Source organism: Lipotes vexillifer, unplaced genomic scaffold (genome assembly GCF_000442215.2).
Source record: "Lipotes vexillifer unplaced genomic scaffold, Lipotes_vexillifer_v1.1 scaffold1704, whole genome shotgun sequence".
Classification (NCBI taxonomy): Eukaryota; Metazoa; Chordata; class Mammalia; order Artiodactyla; family Lipotidae; genus Lipotes; species Lipotes vexillifer.
Genome location: NW_006799933.1, coordinates 28,840 through 54,090, shown reverse-complemented (window position 1 = coordinate 54,090; position 25,251 = coordinate 28,840). Strand labels below are relative to the sequence as shown.

At 36.8% G+C, this 25,251-nt stretch overlaps 1 protein-coding gene across 4 annotated transcripts in view; it reads left to right on the top strand.

The window, feature by feature from the left end:
• HEPACAM2 (HEPACAM family member 2) overlaps positions 1–25,251 on the top strand; it is a 48,681-nt gene extending 23,430 nt beyond the window's left edge. For 2 of the 4 annotated variants that reach the window (XM_007472015.1, XM_007472016.1), the window contains 6 exons: positions 7,148–7,444; positions 17,011–17,136; positions 17,226–17,250; positions 17,343–17,380; positions 18,748–18,821; positions 22,041–22,154. In XM_007472015.1, the coding sequence (XP_007472077.1) occupies positions 7,148–7,444; positions 17,011–17,136; positions 17,226–17,250; positions 17,343–17,380; positions 18,748–18,821; positions 22,041–22,154 (674 nt within the window). Of the gene's footprint in view, positions 1–7,147; positions 7,445–17,010; positions 17,137–17,225; positions 17,251–17,342; positions 17,381–18,747; positions 18,822–22,040; positions 22,155–25,025 lie in introns of those variants that run through there. The other 2 variants (XM_007472017.1, XM_007472018.1) reach the window with 2 other exon arrangements.

Genomic DNA, 25,251 nt, shown 5'->3' with positions numbered 1-25,251 from the left:
AAAGAGTGTTTATAGGAAAGGAAAAAAGGAAGGTAGGATATATTTTATTAACCTATAATATAGAGAAAAACGTCACCAATTTTGAACTCCATACAGTGATTAAACATGTCTAAGAGCAATTTGAAAGCATTTTTTTATGAAAAATATTGTTCACACAGAAATAGAAAAAACTTTATACATTGATTGTGTAATTCACCTTTGGTGTAGGGGAACTCAAAGAGGATTAACTGGTAGTCCAACCTAGTTCAGAATTCAATGTCTCAAAGATGAACAGAGAAACAGAAACAGAGGAAATTATATTAAAGATTGCCAAAGAAGAAGGAAATTACAGTTTTTCACCAAAAAATACCAAAACACCACTCACTAGAAGCAACTTATATAAGATTTATTACAATCATTAGTTATACTGTGAAAATATTCTGTCTGCCTTAAAGCACAAGGCGGAGAAATAGATTTACGAAGTGTAAACTGTGACTCTCTGCACAACTAGCATTGAATTGGAGTGAAAAATTGAGATTTGGCACCATCTATTATACATGTAGGCATATTCTTGACTGAATAAGGTTATTCTGACATGAATTAAAACTTCCATTCAACTCCAGGTAGCACAGACCTAAGCATTCAAGGTACTTGAACACAGTGAAAGAAAATGTGAGCAGACAAATGGAATCAAATCTAGGGCTATATAGACACATCCTTACATTGTTCTTTATTATTTGGTCTAAATGGTTTACATTCACATAGAAAATGTACAAAATGTAAAACAAGATATTAAACCAGCCAGATATCATCTACTGAATATTAATTTGGAGGAACCATCATTCAATGTGGTAAGAGCAGAAGTAAGATTGTGTTGGAGCATTCTTTGTCCACTGAAGAAAACCTGATTTTATTTTGTTTCAACCATGGACTCTAGTAAATATCGTGTCCTTTGGAGAGTGTAGTGGATAGCACGGTGTTATGAGCCTAAGCTGTCCATTCAGACTGCCATTGTCACCCTGTGCGTCAGTTTCCTCATCTCCTTATCTGCACTGGCTCAGTGTAAGGCTAATACCTATCTCTAGAGGGATGGGGAAGATTAAGTGAGATTTTATGTGTAAAGAAGGCAGCGAGTGGCACATATGAAAAGCTCAATAATGTTCGCTCTTTTGCTTTTCCTCTTTTTTTTTTCTTATTTTTTTTTCCCTTGGAGCCCAAACTATGCTTACATAATTGGCAACATGACAGCAAGAAGTTGTGGAAAGCCTGGGTAATTCAGAAGATACCTGCAAAGAGAAAACTGAAAGAATACTTTGAAAAGAACTTTCTTCCCCAGACGTTACCATTATTTACCACATTTTATTTTTCTACATGAAAATATTTTCTTTACATGAATTCTTATTATTATCTATTTATTTCACCATCTATTTACCTATCTTTAAACTTTAGCCATATTTTAAATGAAAAATTCCTGGGGGAAATTGCATAAGCAATTACAGGTACATGAAAGTATCATTTGCATCTTGAAATACACTTTTGCTTTGCTATATAGTTTAGTTTTATCTGGCAAAGTGAAAATAAGATCTTTCTTTCAACATGTGCAAGTTCATGCCCTAATCTTATAATTATCACAGAATATGGTGATACACAGTGTGTAAAGTATTAAAATGGGGGGGAAACCATAATCACACCTGTAAATGTTAAATATTACGCTTTAAACTCCTAAATCCTCTTTCCTTTCCTGTGTTATTTGAAGGAATTAGAATATCCCCATCTGAATCAGTTCAGGTTTTACAGGACATATCTTCTATTTATAGACTGAACTTTCTTCTTTGCACTCTTTTAGGCATAGTCTATGGAAATCTCACAGAGAAACACCTGTCATGAGTAAAGACTAATGACAGGTAGCAGAAAGAAGAACACTTGGAAAATTTTACAATGTGGGTTCCATTTCCACATTGTAAAGATGAATTATCTAGATGATTTAAGATTTTTTTACTCTTACTATGTGGCAATTGTGAATAGAGTGTTAATAATTTATTTTCTTGATTATTTTTGCATTCAAATGCAAGAACCTTCACTTGGTCAACATCTCATCTTATTGATCTTATTCACTAATTCTTTCATTTATTCACTCATTCACTTATGGTTTGATTTGATTCAGAAATCAAACATCATGGTCTTGTTTGTGCTAAGCAGTTTTTACCCATGTAACATACAGAAACACAACCCAGATTCATTATTTTTTTTTTACTGTCACAGTTCTAGCCATTTTGTTGTTTGTTTTTGTTTTGTTGGTTTTGGTTTGGGGTTACAAGAATTAAATAAAATATGTAATCTGAAGAACTGTCATTTACCCTATTGATACAGCATCAACATGCTTTCAATCTTTATTATTCCATGCAAACTGAGAATATGTGCCTTAGTTGATGTTCCCACTTCTCTTTCTTCACCTGGTTATACCCTCCTTTTCCTTCACAATATCATCTTCTCCAGAAAGGCTCACCTGCCCCCAACCTGGTCTCAGGTCTTCAGTGTCACTAAGAGGTTTGCTGTGCTCCTGCAGCATCCCACGCACATCTCTCCCCTGGAACTCATTGCATCATGTTTCCTTGAGTCTCTTCCACTCATAAGCACCTCAGGCCAAAATAGGAGTTCCGTGTTAGTCATCTTTGTATCCCTAAGGCAATACTTGACACAGATTAAGAATTCAATAGGGGTTTCTTGAATTTGGCTAAAATGGACCAGATTATCTTTCTTCATATCCCTTTCAGATTTCAGTGTTACTTGATGAAGCTGTAGGAAGGCTAAATTCCCATTATAACAGCTTCTTAGTTATAGTGCTCTGGCACTTCGTTGTTATGTTTTGCTTTGTTTTTGTTTTTTCTGACCTTTAGCAAAGTTCCTCAGTAATGTAGTAAATGTTATATTCCAATATTCCCCTGTAGAGGACCACATCATCATTGAGAATTTCAGCATGAATCACCTCTTCTATTTTCTTAAGGCACTGTTTCTATGACAATTTCCTTCATAAAAGCAGGAATTATTTTTTATTTTGGCAGAAAAAGTATAACAAAATCAAGAGTGACTATATATTTATGAGGTTATGATGTCATAACCTGGTATTGGCCTTGGTGGAATACAATGTCAAGCCAGTAATTCAGGCTAGTAGCTACTTGCAGTTCATGAAATGTGTATGCCTTCCAGCTCTGTTGTAAATAATAACCCAGTAACTGATGTATTTTGTGTGCAACATATGGCACTGCTGCAGGGAAGTGCTCTAAGTGATAAAAATTAAAGAAAAAAAGGTCATTCACAGTAAATACTTACCATCTGCTCCCAAGCAGGGTGGCAAGCAGCATCATGATGGAAATTTAGGTACTGTTCCTGCCCAGCCATAAATTGTTAAAGAGAACAGATGATATGTATTTTACAAGTCACTCAGTAAACAGCCATTCCTGAGGCAAATGGTTCACTTCTATTGGGAGTTCTCTGCCAAGGGCAAGAAACTGAACCACAGTCAAAATAGAATTATCCTACTGCTTTCATCTTCAATGTCAGAGGCCACACTGGTTGAATCACTCCAAATGTCTTCAATTGGATTGCTCATTCCCATGAATAATATACTAGGCTGCACTTCAAAGTAAAGGATGGTCAGCCTGACGTGCTAATGAGAAGGAAATAACATCATAGTATAGGAAGAAGAAAATAGATTGTAAGCTGTAGGTAGAGTGTGATAGACAGATAGACAGATAGATAGATGATAGATAGATAGATAGATAGATGATAAATAGATGATAGATCAATCCGTGTGTGTGTGTGTGTGTGTGTGAGAGAGAGAGAGAGAGAGAGAGAGAGAGGGAGAGAGAGAGAGAGAGGGAGAGAGAGAGAGAGAGAGAGAGAGAGAGAGAAAAGGCTTAAAGATCATATACTGAAATATGGATATTCATTCTCTGAGATGAAAACAAGTGAGTTTTCATCTTCATCCTTCTCTGGAATTTTAGGATTTTCTGCAGTGAACATGTATTTCTTATAAAATCAGATAAAATATGCTACATTTTAAGAAATCATATCAGAAGGAAGGAACTTAAATTCTTCAAGGTGTTAGGTTCCAGGAACTGGAAGAAGTGCTTGTGTGGTGGCCGGGGGAGTTTGAGGTATTTGATGCTGACTCCAAAGAGCCACATATAGCATATAATTAAGCAGACAGGAGAGAAAATATTATGCCAATCATGAAACCCAATAAATGAGGAAGTAGCAAAATCAAAATAAACATGAGTATAGGGAAGAGGAACTAAGACAATCAGATTCCTTTCTTTAAAAACATGTTTTATTTTAAACTAGAGTGATCATTAAATTAGATAATCAACCTTATTCACCAGGCTTGGCTCTAAATTACTGTGGGCTTTCTCTGCAAATGGAACCAACTCTCCAAAATGGAAGAATTACTACTTTTGAGAATATTCCATTATGTTGCAAGGTCCTAAAGCAATTCCAAATGGGAAGTTCCCCAAAAAGTTTTGAGTAATGTCAGCACACTTTGAAAGCAGTATTTCTCATTTTTATGTGTGTTAAATTGTCAAACAATTTGTTTTTATACTCACATTCTATAAACCCTGAAAACAAGTGGGAAAACAGAAAATACTGAATGACCACACTTCTCTTTCTTTTCAAGCCTGCCTCTCTGCTCTCAGACTTTAACCTTTGTGACAGACTCGGGGCTTTTGCTGCTCCAAACCTCTGTTGATTCCTCCCATTGGTTTCCTACTATGGGAACCATAACCAGTGCCCACCAGTCGGTGGCCTTTGCTTCCCTAATGTTCTATCAATGCTGACAACTTGAGGGAACCCTGTTGCTGCACTGGGTCTGAGATAATAGCAACAGGAGCCAGTATACAACACCTCAGGTCTCCTCACAATGCCTAGAACAGTATCATGCGCACAGTAGCATCTCAATATTGATTTTGGTTGAGTGAGTGAAAACAACTTTTCATTCCCATTACACGATATTATTCAATGTAATTCAGAATAAGAGTGTTTTATTTTACAACACACAGTTGTAAAGCAGAGGTTTTCCCCTGAGACCGTATCACAGCCTGAAATGAGAAAACAGTACGACAGGGTTCTAGTTCAGTCACAGGAAAGGGGCATTCATTTCTCTTCACTTTAATGCTCCATCTCCAGTTCCTGATTACTTCGAATTTGAAGGTACTTCTATGTTTGCTTTCTGAAAGCAGGATCATCTCATGTATACATATTCGTATAAATCTACAGGTTTCCTTCAGATGCCTCTGTGTCTTTAGGAAGTAAATATGTGTAAAGTGTATGTCCTCTAGCTAAATATAATTTATTGTTTTGCACCTTCAGTTTCTGTTGTATCTTGGGAAATTTGTCTCCCCAATGGCAGATTGGTCAGAATATGCTGACATAATGGAGAACCATTCTGGGAATCTGCAGATTTGGGGTTGGCTTGCCAGTATCCAAAATAACTTTAGCATGGCATGAATCATGGTGTTTCAAAGGTAGCACAATTGGCAACCAGTCATCTAATCAATCTTTTTATAGTAAAGGTGAGGAAAGTGAGACCCCAGAAGTTTAAATGACTTTTGAAGAACACTTTACTAATCATTGACAAAATTGGGATTTAACCTCATTATCCTACTGTCTAATCACTACATTATATTATTCCACACAATGAGAGATGAACAGTCGTTACTTTTTTTAAAATCAGCACCTTTGAGATTAGGTTATTTATGAGCAATCCATCCATAGCCTTATCCAGTTTATAAATTCCTTGAGAGTAGGAACTGTGTCTTACACACTTTTTATCTCTCTTACACATTTTTTATCTCTCACATATTAAATATATTATGTAACACTTAGTATCTCTCAAACAAGTATTTTTTGATTGATTACTTGATTAACTGAGTACAGAATTAATGTATAATTAGACAGCAATTTATTGTAGAACAAATAATACAGTTAGAAAAGCAGAAACTATTTTGATATAGAAAGTTATACCACTTAACAGTTTTTTTGGAGAGGTAATATGAATAATTAAATACATATATTTTGTAGTCCCAGAGCTGCTATTTAATAGCTATGTGACCATGGGAAAATTAATATTTTAAATATCTCTTCCTTCACGTTATAATGGGAATAATAACATTTACCTTATGCGGTTGCTTTAAAGATTAAATGTGGTTGTCTGCATAAGTACTTAAAGTGTCTTCAGATGGTGAATATCCAACAAATATTGTTTATGGTCAGCTGAAAAATGAGCACAATAATGCCTAAACCTTAAAGTTTTTAGAATATAAGTCAGGATATATACTGAATGAGAGAAACCTATCTAGCTGGGGAATATTTTTTAAATCTCTTTTTATATGTTCTCTGAAGAAATCAGTGGGAAATGTGTCTTTATCTGCAGGCAATCTTGTGCCATAGAAATAGCAAGCTACTACAGGAATATTGCAGTGTAAGGAAAAATACCAGGGGATATCCATGATTAAGTAGTTTATTGATGATCAATGAATATTTGTTGATGATAATGAAGATGTATTTTTTCCAAATGGAATCTGTGCTTAACTTGTGGGAGGAATTTTTTTAATTCTTTAAACTCTTAAAATGTCATGAAAATATGGAATACTCCTATATCTTTTTACACAAATTTGTGTTCTATGTGAAACTGTGTAACATAAATATTTGCATGAACTGTCCCAGCACTTAGAAGAAAAGTAGATAATACTCAAAGAAAGGTTGTCAAAGAGAAAATAGTGGCCATAATCTATTTTTAAAATGCTTTTAAGTACAACTGCAGTTTCAGAAAGATGGAATTTGTCTAACAAGATTGCAGATTTATCTATACATGACTCAAAAGCTTAGCACCACAATCATGATAACAGTGTCTATAAAATTATATCCTAAGTTTTAGGGCTTACACTATTTCAGATAAGTTCACATCTCAAATTATTTCCATTTCCATGGATACCAGAATAAAACACTTTTAGGTCCTTATCATTTACTGGGAGTCTAAATGAAGACCTATTTCCCACGTTTAACATGAGGACTTTCATGGAAAATAAAATGCTGCTAAGCTCTCCCAAACTCAAAAACTATGTTGTAATTATTTATGTCACCCCTTTATTTCTTTTTTCAATTAATGTAGATGGACCTTATGGACTTCAAGTTAATTCTGATAAAGGGCTAAAAGTAGGGGAAGTGTTCACTGTGGATATTGGAGAAGCGATCTTGTTTGATTGTTCTGCTGATTCTTATCCTCCCAACACCTACTCCTGGATCCGGAGGACAGACAATGTCACTTATGTCATTAAGCACGGGCCTCGCTTGGAAGTCGCATCTGAGAAAATAGCCCAGAAGACAACTGACTATGTGTGCTGTGCTTACAACAATGTAACTGGGAGGCGAGATGAAACTCATTTCACCATCATCATCACTTCTGTAGGTGAGTGTGATGTAAAAGGCAGGGATCCCAGTGAAACACAAATGCATGATAGCCTTCCTCTACTCCTATTTTATACCTGTGTGGAAGAGAATATAATTGTGGGATTGTTCATATACTCTAAGAAATTCTTTCTTGAGTTAACTAAGCCATGGTTTCTAAGAGTCAAAGAAAGAAAACCCAAAGAATAATGGAGAGAGAATTCAATTGCTAGCTCTGAGGGGCTATAAAGAAAAAAGGAATTCAATAAATTACTTCTAAATGTATATTCTTGCTTTCCTGATTTTCCAAACAGGAATATAAGAGAAGAGGTTATTCATTTAAAAGGTTTATATCTACTGTTACATTAGGTCAGATGAATACATCTCCATGAAATCTGGTTTTCCTATCTGGCTCCCTTCTCACTGTTCTTCACAGGCTTCCCTTCTTCTTTCACCATTTAAAACCTGAAATCTGAAATCTGTGGGAGTTCACAATAGGGGTCTCAACACCTTGGAAACTACAAAATTTTGTAAGTCTGTGAAATTTGGCATTTTCTAGAAGTCATCTGACTTTCAGAAAGGTCATCAATCCAAATAGTTAAGAATCACTGCCTAAAATATTTATGTCCACCAAATTCCCAACTTTCTGAGCCTTCTCTTTTCTCTCTACAGTATGATTTCATTCTTCTATATGATTTCATTCACTCCTGTGGTTTCATGTGACACTGGTACATCCCAAATCTTTATCTTTAAAGATCTAAAACTGTATTCCCAGTTACCTTCTAAATGTCTCTACTTTCAAGTGCCAGAGGCAGCATACTGTTTCAATATATCAAAAATGAAACATCTTCTTTTCCCCCAAATTGCCATTCTTTCTGTATTCCCTGTTTAAATGAATGGTCCTAGTATCTACCAACCTTAGCCGGAAAGCTAAACGCCATCCCAGACTTTTTTCTCTTGTTTATTGCCCTGCCTAACATCCAGTCATCAAGTTTCCTTTCTTTCTATCTCTCAAGCCCATTCTCTTCTCTCCTTCTTCCTTCTCCCTTTGTCTCCCCTCCTCCTCCTCTTCCTCCTCCCCCTCTGCTTTCTCCTCTGCTTCCACCTTCTTCTTCTCTTGCTCTGTCCTCTACTGCTACTACTTCTGCTGCTACTGTCAAGTCCTTCTTAGACTCTTCTTTGCATACAGACGAAGACAAGCCAGATTCCACCTGGGGACAGGCTTGGACAGGAAGTGGTGGTCAGGGTTCCTATGATTGGTAGAGGAACAAGTTTGCAAAAGGCGCCACTCATTAATACCTTCTGCATTGGTGTCTTCTCTTTCTCTGTCTTTACAGCCCTGCTGCCTAGAATAGGGCCCATTACATAGACAGAGTCAGTACATGTTTTTTTAATATATAAAGCAAGAATATAATCCTTGGAATTCTTAGGCCAAATTTTGCAGTACTTGGCCTTTGGGCCATGTGCATCAAAATCACCTGGGGAGGTCTAATAATGTATTTTCATTAAGATACCTCAGACCTATCAGATCAGGACCTGGCAGCTAGGATCTTGGATCTGATTATTTAGCAAGCACAAGTGTGACACCCACTTGTTTAAGGTGTTTTTTTATTTTTCTCCACAGCCTTTTGAATTTAATTTAAAACTCTTAATGAGCCATTGAGAATGATAAGACTATTAAAAATCTACAGATTGATAAATATATGGTAGGTGGGGCCTTCCCAAGACTCCTTGAAGTTGAGGGTATTCATATTTGCAAAACCATTTGAGTACATTAGAATTTACATACTGGCATGGCGAGATTTTGTTTTTTATCATATGAAGAAAATACCACACTCTCTAGAAGAGTGACATCCAGTGGAACTTTCTGCAATGAAGGAAATGTTTGATGTCTGCTCTATCCAGTATGGTAGTCCCTAGCCTCATTTGACTTTTGAGCACTTAAAATATGGTTTATGCCACTGAGGAACTGAAACTTTTATTTCATTTTATCTCTGTTAACTTTAATTTAAATGTAAATAGCCACATATGTCTAGTGGCTACCTTATTGGGTGATGCAGCTCTAGAATTTTTACCTGAATTATGCTTCACTTGGGTAGTAGTTAATAACATATTTCCCTTATAGGTCCCCAAAGCATGTATGTGTTCAGGGTTATATAAATCAGGCACTCATTCATTCATTATTTAACACCTATTATGGGCCAAATACTAGGGTAAGCATTGAAAATGCCATTTAAAAAAAATAATTCCTGCTAACAAGATGCTCACAACTTCATATGGATGGCAGGCATGTATGTAAACAGCTAGCATTATTTGCTTTCTATTTTACTAAATTTTTAATATGATTTAATGAGCTTTTTACCTCAGTGGTTAACTGAAATATAATTTTGAAACACATCATAATTAAGTATATAAAATAATTTTGTGGCAATCTGGATGTTATCATAGACTTGTTCCTCATGCTCACTGCAAGTGAAAACATGGCTATAACATGTGGGTGTATACTGCAGTGAAGCCTTTCTTACTACCTAAACTTTCTCCATTAATATTTAGGCAAGATATTATCATAGTATCAGAAGCCCCCAATATTTGATTAAGATCTTATTACCAATGTTCAAAGATAGCTACAGTCTTAATATCAAATAATTACCTTTTGTAAAATCTAGAAAACCTCTTTGACCGGTACAAAGACCAGACATTTGTTATTATTGTAAATAAGAAGAGCAGGTGCTTATTTTTCAGAAGGATTCAATGTTGTCAACATTCATAACCTCTTTGTGGCTTTTAGAGCTGTTTTCCAATCCCCAAATGTCCACATATCTTAAACAGCAGCAAATGGCAAAGAAAATGAGTAGTATTGATGTGTTTTAAGTATTTGATTTTTTTAAAAGCTTTCCAAATGAATTAATCTCTGCAATGCAGATTAAGGGTACACCAAGCTACAGTGAAGAAAAATGGACATCTCTTGTAACTATCAATTGAGCACTTACTGACCATCCGCTTTGATGAGCTACCTATATTAATATCTGTGGAAAATTTGAAATAATTTAGAGGGTTAAGATACCTGCCTCTGAGATATTTTCAAAACCAAGTTGTGTTTGGCATAACCAGAGTCCAGTTTTAAGAAATAGATGAACATTTGTTTTTAATGAGGCAAAGAATGTGGCCAATCAAAAAGTCTCAACAATAAGAAGTAGGAGGCAAAGGAAAAAGGAGTCAAAGATGACTCCAGGGTCACAAATATGGAAAGGAAATAACAAAGTCTGGAAATAATCAAAAGTTTTATTAGGGACTTTCAGTTGGGGAGAGGAAGACTGGAGAATGTGACAATTAGCTCTATGTTTTCCTGCCTGTGTAAGACTAGACCAGATGGTGCCTTCCAGCTCTGTGGGCTATGATTTACATCTAATTTGAGATATCAGTTGACCTTTCTGTATCTTAGTAGAGATATCCTAAAGAAAACAGGGCAAATTCACACAGCTAGTTGGTAATAAAATAGTATCTGAATTCAAAACCCTTTTTTTAACCACTGTATAAACTGTCTCCCTGGATGTTCTTGACTGAGAATATCAATATCTAAAAGATATGTCACATATATACAAGATATGTCACATACATGTACAAGATAGTGTGTATTTTCTTATCATCTTAACTAACTTCATGCTATATACAAAGATACTCTGGTTTGTCCAGACATGTGTATACTTTCATACTAGTGAGAAATTATGAAATATCTGTAACTAAAAGTAACAGCTAGCATATAAGTTTCAAGGAAAGAAAGAAAGTAATAAATTAGCATTCATATTTTGGAAAAAGAATGATTTTATTACTTTAATTAAAGACTTCCTTGAACGCAAGTGTCCCTAATTTAAAATTTAACTGGGCCTAAATCACTATTGTGACATGCAATATGTATAAAATGAAAATGTTTATGATCAGAATGCAAATGTTCACATTTAATGAAAACATTGCCCTGTATACACTATTAGAGTTCTCAAGAGCCACATGGCCATAGTTTGAGATTTAGCTATAGTAGAAATATTTTTGTACATGATCCTGCAAAATCTATAATTTTTTCATATCTATTTCTATTGCACATCTTTTCATAAAGAAGAGAACGGGAAAATGACACTACTCCTGAGCAGAAAGATAAATTTACTGATTTCTTCTAACTACCTAGAAATGTCTCTGATTAAGATCTCCAGGAGGTGTATTTCACCTTGGACCATGGGATATAACAACTGAGATAAGCTACAGCCCTGACATCCAGAACCTGAAACGTTAGGTGACATCCCATGAGCATCTAGCATAGAACCACGGTGTCTGTCAGGTGGGGCCATAGTAGAGTGTGGAAATAGCATGCCCCCCGAGTAGGGCACCTTCATTTCCATAGGGACATGAATCAGCGGCTGTAATCAGCTAACAGATTGGATGGGAGAGATCTCAGGACTCCATTCTGATCTTGAAATAGACACGCTGACTGGAGCATACGGCTATCCTGTTTTAGGTGGAGTCTCTCAAGCAGCAGGGTTGCGATGGATACCACACCTCTTGCCTATATTTGCACTTAATATGTTATTTCATTTTATTTGTTTGTCAAAGGTGGGGGCAAATAGCATTTGCACTAGGGCTTTGGTAAATGAGTCAGTCATGTTTAAATGGGGAGAGTGGCATGCTGTGTGCTAGAGTACAAAACTCTCTGAAAGGAGGAAGAATGGGGCTCCTGCAAGTATCCAGAACTGCACTTGGGATCCCTATACATTCTTTGTGGCAATAGGGTCAAAATTTCCCTGTTGACTTATTTTCAGGTTGGGTTCTAGAAATCCATCTCCCTAAAATACACTTGCCTAGAGCTGACACAACAGCAACTGTGCCCCTTGATTTGATCCCAGAGATATCTGGCATTTTTATTTTGTGAATTTCAAATGCTGGACCTGGTAAATCTTGTGTGTTCTGGTAGAGAGAAGCAGTGCTGAGCATAGAGAGCCTGGATGCTCTAGAAGAGAAGGGGGCCCAACAGGGAAGATCATTTGTTCTGAGAAAAGGACTATCTCATATTCTTCATTCTCCAGGGAAAGGACACTTGGCCTTTGCCATAGCCAAGGTTTTAAGCTGACAGGTGCTGGTCACCTCAGGGTTCTCTGATGGAGGGCTAACAGAGGCCAAGAGAGAGAGAGGAAAGAGGGTAATAAGGAAGGAGTCTGAAGAAATAAGGAAATAATGGTTAAGGGAACGAGTTGGATCCTCTGTAGGACAGAATGTACAAATGCAGTCATTTTAGGAAACACAAAATAAAAGGGACAAAAAGGTAAAAATGGAGAGGGGAGGAGATGTATCTTATATAGTGTGAGACATCCAGTCATTGTATGTTAAACCCATTACAAGGCCTCAGAATCATGGAAGTGCCTAGCAAAGAGCTGATGTATGCCATAGTGTAACTTCAGCATTAGAATGAGAAATACTCTGAAATAATACTTATTAGCATATTTTCAGGTTTAAGGGGGAAAAAAACAGCTGACACTACACTAAAATATTTTTCATTGTAAACTTCATTGTTCAAACTGGACTAGAATAAATTAGCATTGAATTTTTTTTTTAGGGACTAAGGGATATTGACTTTTAGTGAAGGCAGTCTGGCTATCAAGAAATGAGAGAGTCAGAGCACATCAAATCTGGTGTTAGAAAAGGTTGGAGGAAAAACTGAATATATTGGGGGCTACCTGCCAATTATGAAAACCATTCTTGGGCTTCCCTGGTGGTACAGTGGTTAGGAATCCGCCTGCCAATGCTGGGGACACAGATTCAAGCCCTGGTCCGGGAGGATCCCACATGCCACGGAGCAACCAAGCCCATGCGCCACAACTACTGACCCTGCACTCTAGAGCCCACGAGCCACAACTACTGAGCCCACGTGCTACAACTACTGAAGCCCTTGCACCTGGAGCCCATGCTCCACAACAAGAGAAGCCGCCGCAATGAGAAGCCCGTGCATAGCAATGAAGAGTAGCCCCTGCTCTCCACAACTAGAGAAAGCCTGCACGCAGCAACGAAGACCCAACGCAGCCAAAAATAAATAAAAATAAATAAATTTATTTAAAAAAAGAAAAGAAAAGCCTGGGGGAAAACTATTCTTTGACCATGGATCAACAGCAAAAAATTAAATTTGCAGTCAGGGAAAAAACTATGTTCCAGTCCCAGTTCTAGAACTTACTGACTGTGGCCAATATTTTCATTTCTCTGAAACTGTTTCTTTATCTGTACCTATAAATGACACTTTAAATTTCTTTATTATTTTCATTATTACTGATATGACATATCTGTACCAAATAAATGGGAAACAAATGTACATTTGATTTTATATACATATAATGCACATACATTTAATTGTGCATATCTGAAAATTGTGTAGTTTTGATTTTAGTATTGGATCTAAAATAAAGAAATAAGAGAATTCTCATGATAAAAGTGGTGCCCAAATCATATGCTGTGTCTTAAATCATGCCATTTTATTACTTAGTATTTCTTAACAATTTTTTCTTCTTTATTACTTTGCTTTTGTATCACTGCTTGTGTCTCAAGAGACCATTCTATTTACCTTTATCTTATTGACAACCACAGCAGAGTATGGGTCCTTCTGAATTTATACTTTAGAAGCATGCACCTATATATATGGTCATTTTTTTAAAAATCTCAACAAATTTCAAAAGATTTATATCAAGCAGAGTATGCATTCTAAATAGAGTGGAAGTCAACTAAAAAAATCAAGAAAGAAAACTCCCAAGCATAAGGAAATTAAACAATATGCTTCTAAATAATCTCTAGGATAAATAAGAAATCACAATGAATATTATAAAATATTTTGAACTTAATAATAATGAAAATACTTTTCAAAACTCAGGGGATGTTGTTCAGTTAATAAGATTGTCTACACGTACGAAAGTGATGAAGAAATTGTTGAGTGTTACACTTAAAAAAGTGATAGAGATGATAATACAGATTAAATTTAAAAGTGCATTGTTTCTGTAGCCATTACATTACATATGGTGAAAAAAAATTGTATTCAAAATCTATTTTCCAATTTAGCAAAGAAGTCATTCACATCACTGTTAAATGAAATTCCAATGAATGTCATTGTTGTTTCACTTTCATCTTAGTAAATATCAGCCAGCATTCGTGTTGAAGCTACACTTGTTCATCTATGATGTAAGCTATCTCTTTGCTGAATTGGATAGTAACCAAGCATTTATTTGAAGTATAATTGTTTCAAAGCATGGTTGAATCTCACCCACAGGTTGAAAATGCAAGAGTTCAGCAAAAATCAACAAAAGCATTCCATGAGAATCAATTAGATATATGGAATTAACAATAAAGAGTACTGCATATTTTATTATTAATTCTAAATTAGGCTACACATCCTTCATATCAGTAAAATTTATAACTTTTGTATGTATATATGTGCATATAATTCTTTTTGATACTCAGTTACTAGCATACCATTGGGTATAGTGTCCTATTTACATAAACTTCATGTAAAACTCTTTGGCTGCCTCAAATCATATAATATCTGAGCAACAAAAGAACTTAAAAACCAATCATTCTAGCCTCCTTGTTTTACTACTGGGAAAATCCAGACCCTTAGAGTCAAGTGGCTCATTCAAAGCTGCCCAGCTCTTTAGAGAGAACAAACCTGTGAAGTAGGAGCACATATCTGAAGAAAGGCTAAGACCGCACACAGAGATCACCCAAATGCTAAAGTAGTTACAAACTAAAAGCTCAGCATTCTAACAGTGGGAGAATATAACTTTTCCTACAAATTATTAACCAAGAGAAAAGGAGGAAAAATAACATTTCTAATAAGTTTTGTGATGTCCTGGTCTAGATCAGAACCAATAAATTGCCATTCTAGTCCATTTTATACTACCTTGCATTTATTTCTTCCACCCAAAGCTAAAAGGAGTTTACCTTAAAATCTGTTTAAAAGCAATAAATATTACACAGCTATTGTAATCCCATAAAAAGAACATTTTAAGAACACAATTCTCTGAATGCATATCAGAAATTTATAAATATACCATCTGAGATGGTAAAGATTTTTGGTGATGAAAAGCAACCTGCTTAAACTCTTAAGGACTTAAAGGGAATACAAGAACAGCATTACATGGGAAAATTAGAGGAGATAGCATGATTTCCATGACTTTTTAACTGGAGTTTAACATATATGATCTACACTACATTATGAAAAGATTCTGGGAAGATTAAAAAGTGAAAGCGTTGTAGGTAGAAAAGCTGAGAGAGTACATATAGGTCCATAATGAAAGAAGGGAAAGATTAAGGTTTTATCCTTATCTTGGCTGCTGGAGACCTCAGTAGAGGCTTTGTGGTGGAAGACAACACAGTGCAGGCTGGATATTTATTGTAGAGTTGAGTCCGCACCATGTTCTTCACCACACCCAGATGCTCCAAGCTGTTCACCACGGCAGAAGGGAAGTGACATCCCATAACTTTCACTCCCACGTTAAACTGGACAGAGACAGGCAACTGCCACCATTCATTTCCACATCAATGTCTGATTCACATGATAACATGGAAGACATATGTTAACTTGCTTTTGTTGGAGGCCACACAACTTTCCACTTTATAGATTAACTCTCTGACTAAGCATGTTATAGTCTGGAACTGGTGTTAACATTGCCATACTTAGCAAGTTTTGTCAAAACAGCATCAAAGTGAGGCAGCACAAAGTGTCAAGAGTCTGGGGGTACATCTGGACTCTGCCACTTACTACCTGAGTGACCTCAGGCAAGTCTCAGATTCCCATCTCTAAGAGAGGATAATAATAATAATATTACCTCCCTAATAACATTGTTGTGAACATTCCATGGGTTAATACGTATCATGTGCCCTTAGAACAGAGTCTGATGTATTATAAGCACTCAGCAAATGTTAGCTTTTAGCACTATATTTTATATAGAAATATTAACAAAAGGAATGACTTGCAAAACACAGTGAATTGTGGTCAAAGGTGGGACTTTAAATGTCTTATTGACAATCACACACACATTCTATTTTAGGGATTAAAGTTTCTTTATTCGTCAAAAATTAGTAATTATTTGAAATGAACACCTCCCCTCTCACACCTTTAACTACATACCACTGCCCTAGAAAATCCACATACCTGAACAATGTTAAAAGAGTGAGATGGAAAGAGAGATAGAGAACAACCTAGCATCTGGGGATGTTTTATACAATGAGATCCAACAGATCCAAGCTAAATGCTGGTGAACACTATTGAAAAGTATGACATGAGCTATTTGCTACATCTAGTACAACATATTGGTATTGTCCTGGACAGCTCACCACATTTCCAATCACAAATATCCTTAGAGAGTTTAGTATGTATTCTAAAATAAGTGCCTGCCTTCTGTTTGGTCTCACTCAGACTTCTCTCTCTCTCTCTCTCTCTCTCTCATATATATATATATATATATATAGGCAGTACATTTGCAGTACTGTACCGTTTAGGATTTATTTATTTAGGATCAATTTATTATTGATCTTTAATAAAAATATATTTGTCTTTTTATTTAGGAATAGAGAAACTTGCGCAAAAAGGGAAATCATTGTCCCCTTTAGCAAGTATAACTGGAATATCACTCTTTTTGATTATATCCATGTGTCTTCTCCTCCTATGGAAAAAATATCAACCCTACAAAGGTAGGTTAAAATTTAAAAAAAAATTTTTTGAATGGTTTTATATGTGCACCAAAGTGTATCTTACTATGTTTTTTCTTTTTTGGTTTTAGTTATAAAGCAAAAGCTAGAAGGCAGGTAATGCATATGTTTCTATGAAAATAATTTTTCTCTTGAATGCTTTTTCCTCAATGATTAAGACTGACCGAAGCACCAATTTGTCTTTTCAGGCCAGAGACCGAATACAGGAAAGCTCAAACGTTTTCAGGTAATGGCTGGGCTGAGAGGGGCCGTTATCAATATTAATGCATATTAATATATATTGTTGATATTAATTATATATGTAAAATGTACTATTTACATAACAGAATTCACATGAGATAACACTAACACTCCCTTCCCAGGATGACTGCCCTCACTTCACAAAGTTCTATCCCTTGTATTAGTTTTATGTAAGTCACACAGGTCTGTAAGATAAGCCTGAAAGGCACTTTCAACTCCATTTCACAGGCAAGAGAACTAAGGCTCAGAGAGACTGTCACTTGCCCGCCATCACTGAGTTCTGCTGAATCCTGTTCCATTGATCCTCTTACTATTTTGAAAATGCCCAAGGGTTCTCTCACTGTGTCAGTTCCTAAAGCAGATACAGTGCTGGCAGCTCCTTCCCAGGGAGAAGAGGAAAGGGAGGTCCCACAGGTTTGCTGCTTCTCTGTCCCCAGCGGTGCCCCTCACTTCTGACTCCCTACTGAGTTGTTATAAGTTAACAGTGGGGCTTTTGCTCAGGCCTTGGAGTCAGAGGAGCTGGATTTCTATCCCATCTGTGCCACTTTCCCCCAATGTCACCTTGGGAAAATTAATTATTTTTCCTGACCTCAACTCATCTATACAATAGAGATCATAACTTCCCCTCAGGGTTGTTCTGAGAATTAAATCCAGTAATGTAAGTGGAGTGCCTAATACAATGCCTGGATGCTCAGTAAACATGGGTCTTCTTCCTCTTGTCTAGTCCTTTCTCACAAATGATAAACCGTCAGAGTTCAGAAAGGCCCCAGAGACCACCTGGTTCCTCCCAACCACCCCATTCCTGTCATTTTACTGATGATAGTTTAGGTGACGTTGGACTTGTTTTCTGCTTTGTATGTATGGGCAGCAATAGTTGCTTATTTATTCTTATTAGTCCTGGTGGACTCTGTTAGATCTAGCAGAGTACAGTAGGTATTATGGGTGGATTAAGAGCTGCTGTGATTGACAGATTGAAGCCTTGGTGTTTATAAGTGTCTGGTAACTGAGAGTTACAAAGGACAAGGCTGCCTACATATGTTTATATTATATATATATATATATATATATAATATATATATATTAACAGTGTATTAATATATAATACACTGTTTCCACATCAGACTTTAAGAATAATTGTCCCAATTCAGTTTCAATTCTGAGCTTCAACAGGAGTGATTTCCAATACTATTTAGTGGCAGCATGACTATAGGGGATTAAGAAATGTTAAATTGGTTTTATACACACACCACTTGAAGCAAACCATGAAGATAAGTTTTATAAAGGTTTTTCTAAAAAATAGCAATAGCAATTTGAGGCATTTGGTTTGTAAGTAGTATTTGTTTTCCATTTCAGGCCACGAAGATGCTCTGGATGACTTTGGAATATATGAATTTGTTGCTTTTCCAGATGCTTCTGGTGTTCCCAGGGTTGGTTTTCCTAGTGGCCAATTAGCCCAGAAGTAGCATTCTGCTTCACCAGAGGTGTAAGCAGCATTCATTTAAGCATAAGGGCAGTGTGGTCAAATGGCTGCATTACCCTCAGCAGTGTTTACTCACTCTGTAATGAATGACATTGCCGGATCTGGGGAGCTAAAGCATCTTTCTCAGCCTCTATCAATAAAGCTAACACAAATAAGGAAGTTACATGAATTCATAAACATTCTTTACCTGGTAAACTCAGGGAAGAGAGCATTAACTAGGTTGAAGGTCAAGAGAAGTGAATAAATAGGGGACCAAGAGATCCTGGTTTAAATAATTCTGCATCACTTTGATGACTGCAGCCTGTCACTTCACTGACTCTCTCTGTTGCTCAGTTTCCCCTTTATTTCCTCCTCATATCTCATGAGGACATTACAAAGACAATTGATTATACCCTTGAAGGTACCTTATGCTCTTCAGAAGAAAGGTACCATATAAACCCAAAGTATGCAGGTACGTATCTTTATTTTTTCCTAAAGGTGCATGAGATGTGAGAGCGGGAACTTTTATACAGTTGAAGCCATTTTTTTCAGTCCACACAGACAAGGTCTTTTAAGCAATCAGTTTTGTTTAACAGGCAAGCAGAATGTTTCTCTGAGCTAATCAGCTCATTAACATTTTTACAGCTTTATGTACAACCGATCTTTCCTCTGTTTCCTTATTCCCCTGTGATAGTTCACTTAAGGAAGGGGCCAGAGACGGACTACTTGCCTCTGGGCATTTTCATTTCCTTTTTAAAAGAGAACTATCAATATTTGTTGTTAGGGATTGGTTACCTCACTTGTTCAGAGAATTCTATATAAGATTCTAAGGTTCAAGCAGTAAGTTACCTGGCCACAGGCTTTAGTTCTCAAATGCCACGTGAGTAATGGAGGGGGATTGATTGGATTTCATCCTCCTATGGGTGAGTCATAGCACCAGTGCCCACATCATCACAGATGAAGAGAAAAACTGCATTGCAAAAGCTTCGCAATGTCCTATTCAGTCTCAGGCAGGATTGGCTCACCCTTCACTGCTACAACCAAAAAGACAAAAATAAATATTTGGTGGATCAGTTATTTCAAACAGCTCCTCACCATGGCAGAAAGCACCCCTCTCAGGTGTGGCTTTTAAATGGGAAAGCAGGAAACTGCAGAGCTAATAAGACTTAAAAGTGAATTTTGAAGTCAGTTTTTATTCCTAGGAATGCATTGGAAAGGAGTGAGATCTATGTAGGAAACTTTAAATTTAGCCTTGCAATTAATCAGTACCCAGTTTCAAGATTTTATTGAGAGGACCTCTATTTGCTCAAAATACTACAGTTCTAAAGAAACTGAGGCAGAGAAATGAGTGCTTGATTATGTATCAGAAGCCCCGCTTATATCTGTCGTAAGTAGAATAACTCGACTTGGAACTATGCCCATCTTCAACGCTGAAAACTCCTGAGGAATCAGCTGAGGTCCTTCATTGGCAGTTCCAGGTGCTTTGGGAAGAAGTGAGAAACCAACACCAACAACCCAAGGAGCAGATGGACCCGGACATGAGTAGGAGGATCTGTGTGAGAAGCAGCCAGAATGGCAGTTATGTGTGAAGATTAACAGCTAAATGCAACGGTTTTGAGAAGAAAAGGAATAATAATAACATTACCAAGATCTCAAAATTGAAGTTAAGGAAAATAAACTGATTGCTAACTTTTTGAGTTTTTAAAAGTCAGAATCATCTTTGAGCTTGTCGTGATACATGTACAGATGTGTACTCGTCTCTACTTACTGTACATTTCATTGCCCATTTAGCACTTCTTTTGGGGAATTGGACAGAAAGCAATGGCATGAAATGAACAAATTTATTACTTTCTAACAGGTCTAATATTAGGTTAGTTGAGTAATTAGTCATTATCTATAGACTGCTTTTATCATAGCCCCTGAACACCTCTATACCAAAGAAAATCAAGAGTTGATCTTGAGTAAAAACTCTAAACCAAAATCCCCTTGACACAAAAATGATAGGATGAATCACCTATTCAGTCCTAGGATGAATAGCCTAGGACTGCCATGAGAGCCTTAACAAGTAGAATAGAAACAGGCAGTTTCCAGAAAAATCTAAAGCTAAGATATTCCAAAGTAACCTAGCAGGTCAAATGAGATAAAGAACTCTTCAGATGATTTATCAAGGGCAAAGAGTCCTCTAGGTGGATCTGTATAAATATAAAGGACTGAAAGTGGCCAGAAGTACGATGAAAATAGAACAAGTTTGGGAGGAGGAGGGGAACCAGACTTTAGCTAAGTAATTGGAAAACAGTGTTTACAAGAATAACAGTATCAAATATAAGGAATAGGAGTTAATGCAACATGAATGCCAACTTCAATAAAATACATGTTGATTTTAACCAGACAGACATACACTACTGTACTTTCCACATTCATCCAAGCCTTACATTTTAGAGCCCATTACTGCATTCAAACCAAAACCTCTTCTTTTGTGTGTTCTGTATTTCTTGGTACTGTCTTTACTAACTTGCAATGTGATGAAGGCTTCTGGCTGTAAGTTATCCTTTTTTTCTAAACCACCCTTGCACACATGATTGGCGATTAGTGTCAGAAAAGTAAGACTGAGATGTAATATAAAGGATAGTAATATATGCTCTTTGATTCTAAGCTATCCTGATATCTTCTCTTTTGCTATTTTTTTCTACTGTATTTCCTTTACAGTACTGCCAGCTTTTTTCTTTTCTTTTCTTTTCTTTTCTTTTTTTTTTGCGGTACACGGGCCTCCCACCGCTGTGGCCTCTCCCGTTTCCAGACGGGCAGGCCCAGCGGCCATGGCTCACAGGCCCAGCCGCTCCCCGGCACGTGGGATCCTCCAGGACCGGGGCGCGAACCCGCATCCTGTGCATCGGCAGGCGGACTGTCAACCACTGCGCCACCAGGGAAGCCCAGCTTTTTTTCTTAAATGGAGAAAAAAAGTGATAGTTTGTCCAGCTGTCCCTCTCTGACCTCATAGCTATGCCACTGAACAAAGTACCATAGGGTCAGTGCAGGGAACTGTAGCAAGGAGGAAATGGATATTGAAGGGAAGTTAAATAGTTCTAATTTTCTAATCTTCACCTCTTCCAGTTGTTTTCAACTATGCAACGAGGTGGGAATACTATTTACTAGTCTGCCAATTTTTTTAACGTGCCACATTTTCTAGATGCCAACGAGATCTGTTCCAGCCTCTGATGGTGTACCAGGGCAAGATTTGCACAGTACAATTTACGAAGTTATTCAGCACATCCCTGCCCAACAGCAAGACCATCCAGAGTAAGTATGAACTTGCATTTGATGATGCTACGTTGAAAGGACTCAGCATTCATCTCCAGCTGTCCCCAGTTTATTGAAAGGCTCAGAAGAAAAAAATATTAAAACAGGAAATTATAGTTCCTGTACATTTGAACACACTTTCCCACCTGAAAATAGTTTTAATAAAACAGGCTAACACACAAGTATCTTCTGGGGCCAGTGGACCAGATGCAGAGCTCTAGAATCTAGCATTTCCCCCCAGGGAATCCACATCTTGGTAAGAAAGGGGTTTTTAGACCGGTTCTCAAGCCATCTTGGTTATCTTGATGATTTTCCAGTGACTGTGGTGGTTTTAAAGCCAGTGATCTATCACTACAAATAGGAACAGAAAAAAAACGAACCTGCAAAATGTGCCCAACAGTGTCACCATCAAATGCCCACCTCTCACAGATTCAAAGCAGTCTACTCCCAAGTGAATAAAACCACTGGCCTCACACCCAGAGAAGTAAAATTTAAGCTGAGGCCAAAGCCAGGAAACTGCTTATCCATTTAACCTCGGGGCTGACACCAAGCAGTCGCCTTCCCTTCCCATTTGTGGAAAACTAAGCCTACAGCCTTTTGAAATAGTGAAATGAACTTCCCTTTTTTGTGGGCTGTAGCTGCCTGCAGGCGTAACTGCCACAAATCATCTTCCATCATTTCTTTATTTGTCATTTATTGACTTTGAAAAGAACATCAATAACCACACACAGGAACTTCCCCTTTGGCAAAAGAAACACTTCTAGTGAAGTAATTCATGCACACCTCTGGGTAAATATCAAAAATAACAGCTAGGATGAATGCATGGGAAACGGTCTTCCGGGGAGGAGACCCAGTCCTGGGGGTACTATGCAGTCATTTAAGGGCTAAATAAGTGGCGGGAGCACCTCAGAGGACCCCATCAGTGCATTCCTTCTTGTCTCAGGGAGCCTGAAGAAAAGGGAGTCAGGTAAATTAGGAGCAGACTCTAATGGAACTGGGAGCTTCTGGTTTGAAAAGAAAAGAAAATTGCTTTAGAGCATTATGTTATTAATCTAATAGAACACAATAGTGGAATTTTCTTCCATGACAGTTAAAAAAAAAAACCTCTCTAAAATGATATCTAATCCTCTTTACTTTGGAGAATAGGAAATGAAGGGATATTTTTCTTTGTTAAAAATAAGGAATATAAAGAATTTTGAGAGTATGTCTGCTTCCTAATTTTAAGATTGTATCCAATCAAAAATATTACCCTATATTTGTTTTTCTATATGTCCTTTATTCTATGTATCTATTTTTCCAGTTAGCCTGCAAACAAACCAAATGAAAACTTGAGGTTTATCTTTTAAGACTCCTAACAATGAAATAAATGATGATTTTAAACTGTGGAATATGGCAGCTATAATTTCAGAGCACCAAATAAAGTGATTCGGTGGGTTTTGCATGTGAAAAAAATGATTCCTTAAATTAAAGAAAAAAATCATCCTCTGAAATTAGACCGCTTTCAGACATGAGCAATGTATTTAGAATTTCTTGGGAGTATAAAATTTGATTTCAGAAATAAACTTTGAAAGTTGAAAATAAAGCAGAAAAGCTCTTTTTCCAGCACATAAAGGACTATTTAACTGCTGTTGAGGACATGCTCTTTCCAGGGGTAGTCCATGCAAGAATTCCCTCATACTCCCAGCCCCAGTGCCTTCTCCTCCCCATCTCCATAGCCTCTCTCTTCTCACCTCCTTCTGCCCTATCTTCTGAGGAAGTTGCCCTTTGTGTGTCTTTGTCTGGACTTCACCTCCATCCTGAGATGTCTTCCCTCTCTGAATCTGCCTTCTCTTTTCTTCTCTTTCTCTGTAAGACTGTCTCCCTTCTGTCTAATATCCCTTTAAAATTTATCCTCCTCTTTCTCCCTTCCAGCTCATCCTAAAGAGGAGCCAACATTTTTACAAGTGTTGTTTTCCTTGAATACAGATGTGTTACCTATTCTAAATTTTAAAAACAAATAGAATATTTTCTCTTTATTTCATTAGAAACTGTTTTGCATTTGTTTTATTTACAATCAATCCGCAAACATCTCCAGGTCATTAACTATGTCCTAGGGACAGAGATTAAATAAGACTCAGTCTTTTAAAGATTTCATAACTTAGTGGGCTCCTCTTTGCTTATTTTAACTAAAGATCAGTGATCCTCAGTAGAATAAATATTCCTCAATAGAATAAACATTCCCTAAACATTCAGAGACCCTTTTTCTTTCCTATGGTTTTATTCTCTAGGTCCAATTAAATTCAAAGACCAATTTCATGAATAATGCAGTATTATAGGTGGTTAGTGAATCTCCCCCATTCCCAAAGTAAATGTGCCAGGTCTGGGTGAAGAACTGTAATTTCCTGCTTTCTTTTACCTCTGTTTGACAGTTGGTTCTGAGATAGAAACACAGCCAAAATTTTTTTCCTTTGGCTCTTAGACTATTCTAGCAGTGTTGTTTTCATTACTACATTCATCTATTACCTAACTGAACTGGTGTTTAACAAATTGGTAAGTTGGCCTGTGTTCATATTCTGCTACTCAGCCCAGTTATTTGTTTATTGAACTTATGGCTACATTTATTTAAATGCTGTCTGTGACCTCATTAAATGCTCTTGGCACAGTTTGTTTTGAACTCGACATCCAAGTAAGTAAACCTTTTAGTTTCAAAAGGAAATTATCTACAGAATTTAGTGATTGCTTACTCTTTATGCTTATTGGTTTGTAAATGTAATTTTCTTAAACTAGTTCAAAGCACTCATATTATTTGCAGCTGTGGAAAAGAATAAAAGAATTTAACGTTCTTCGACCTGTAGACCTGGAAATCTATAGAACATTTTACACGTCTCTTTGCCAGGTGAGCATTCATGGGCAAAGCAATGCATTGAAATGAAATAATGAAAGCACATATTGAGGAAAAACAGTGAAAATGTATATTCATCCGGAATCAGTGAAGGAATCAAACCTGATACCTCTTACTCATCACTCCTTTTAATGCAGAATAGAGTCATTTATAAAAATCAGACTGCAGGTTTTCCAGCATACACACAATGCATTGTGCTACAGAGGAGCATGGTGGGGAA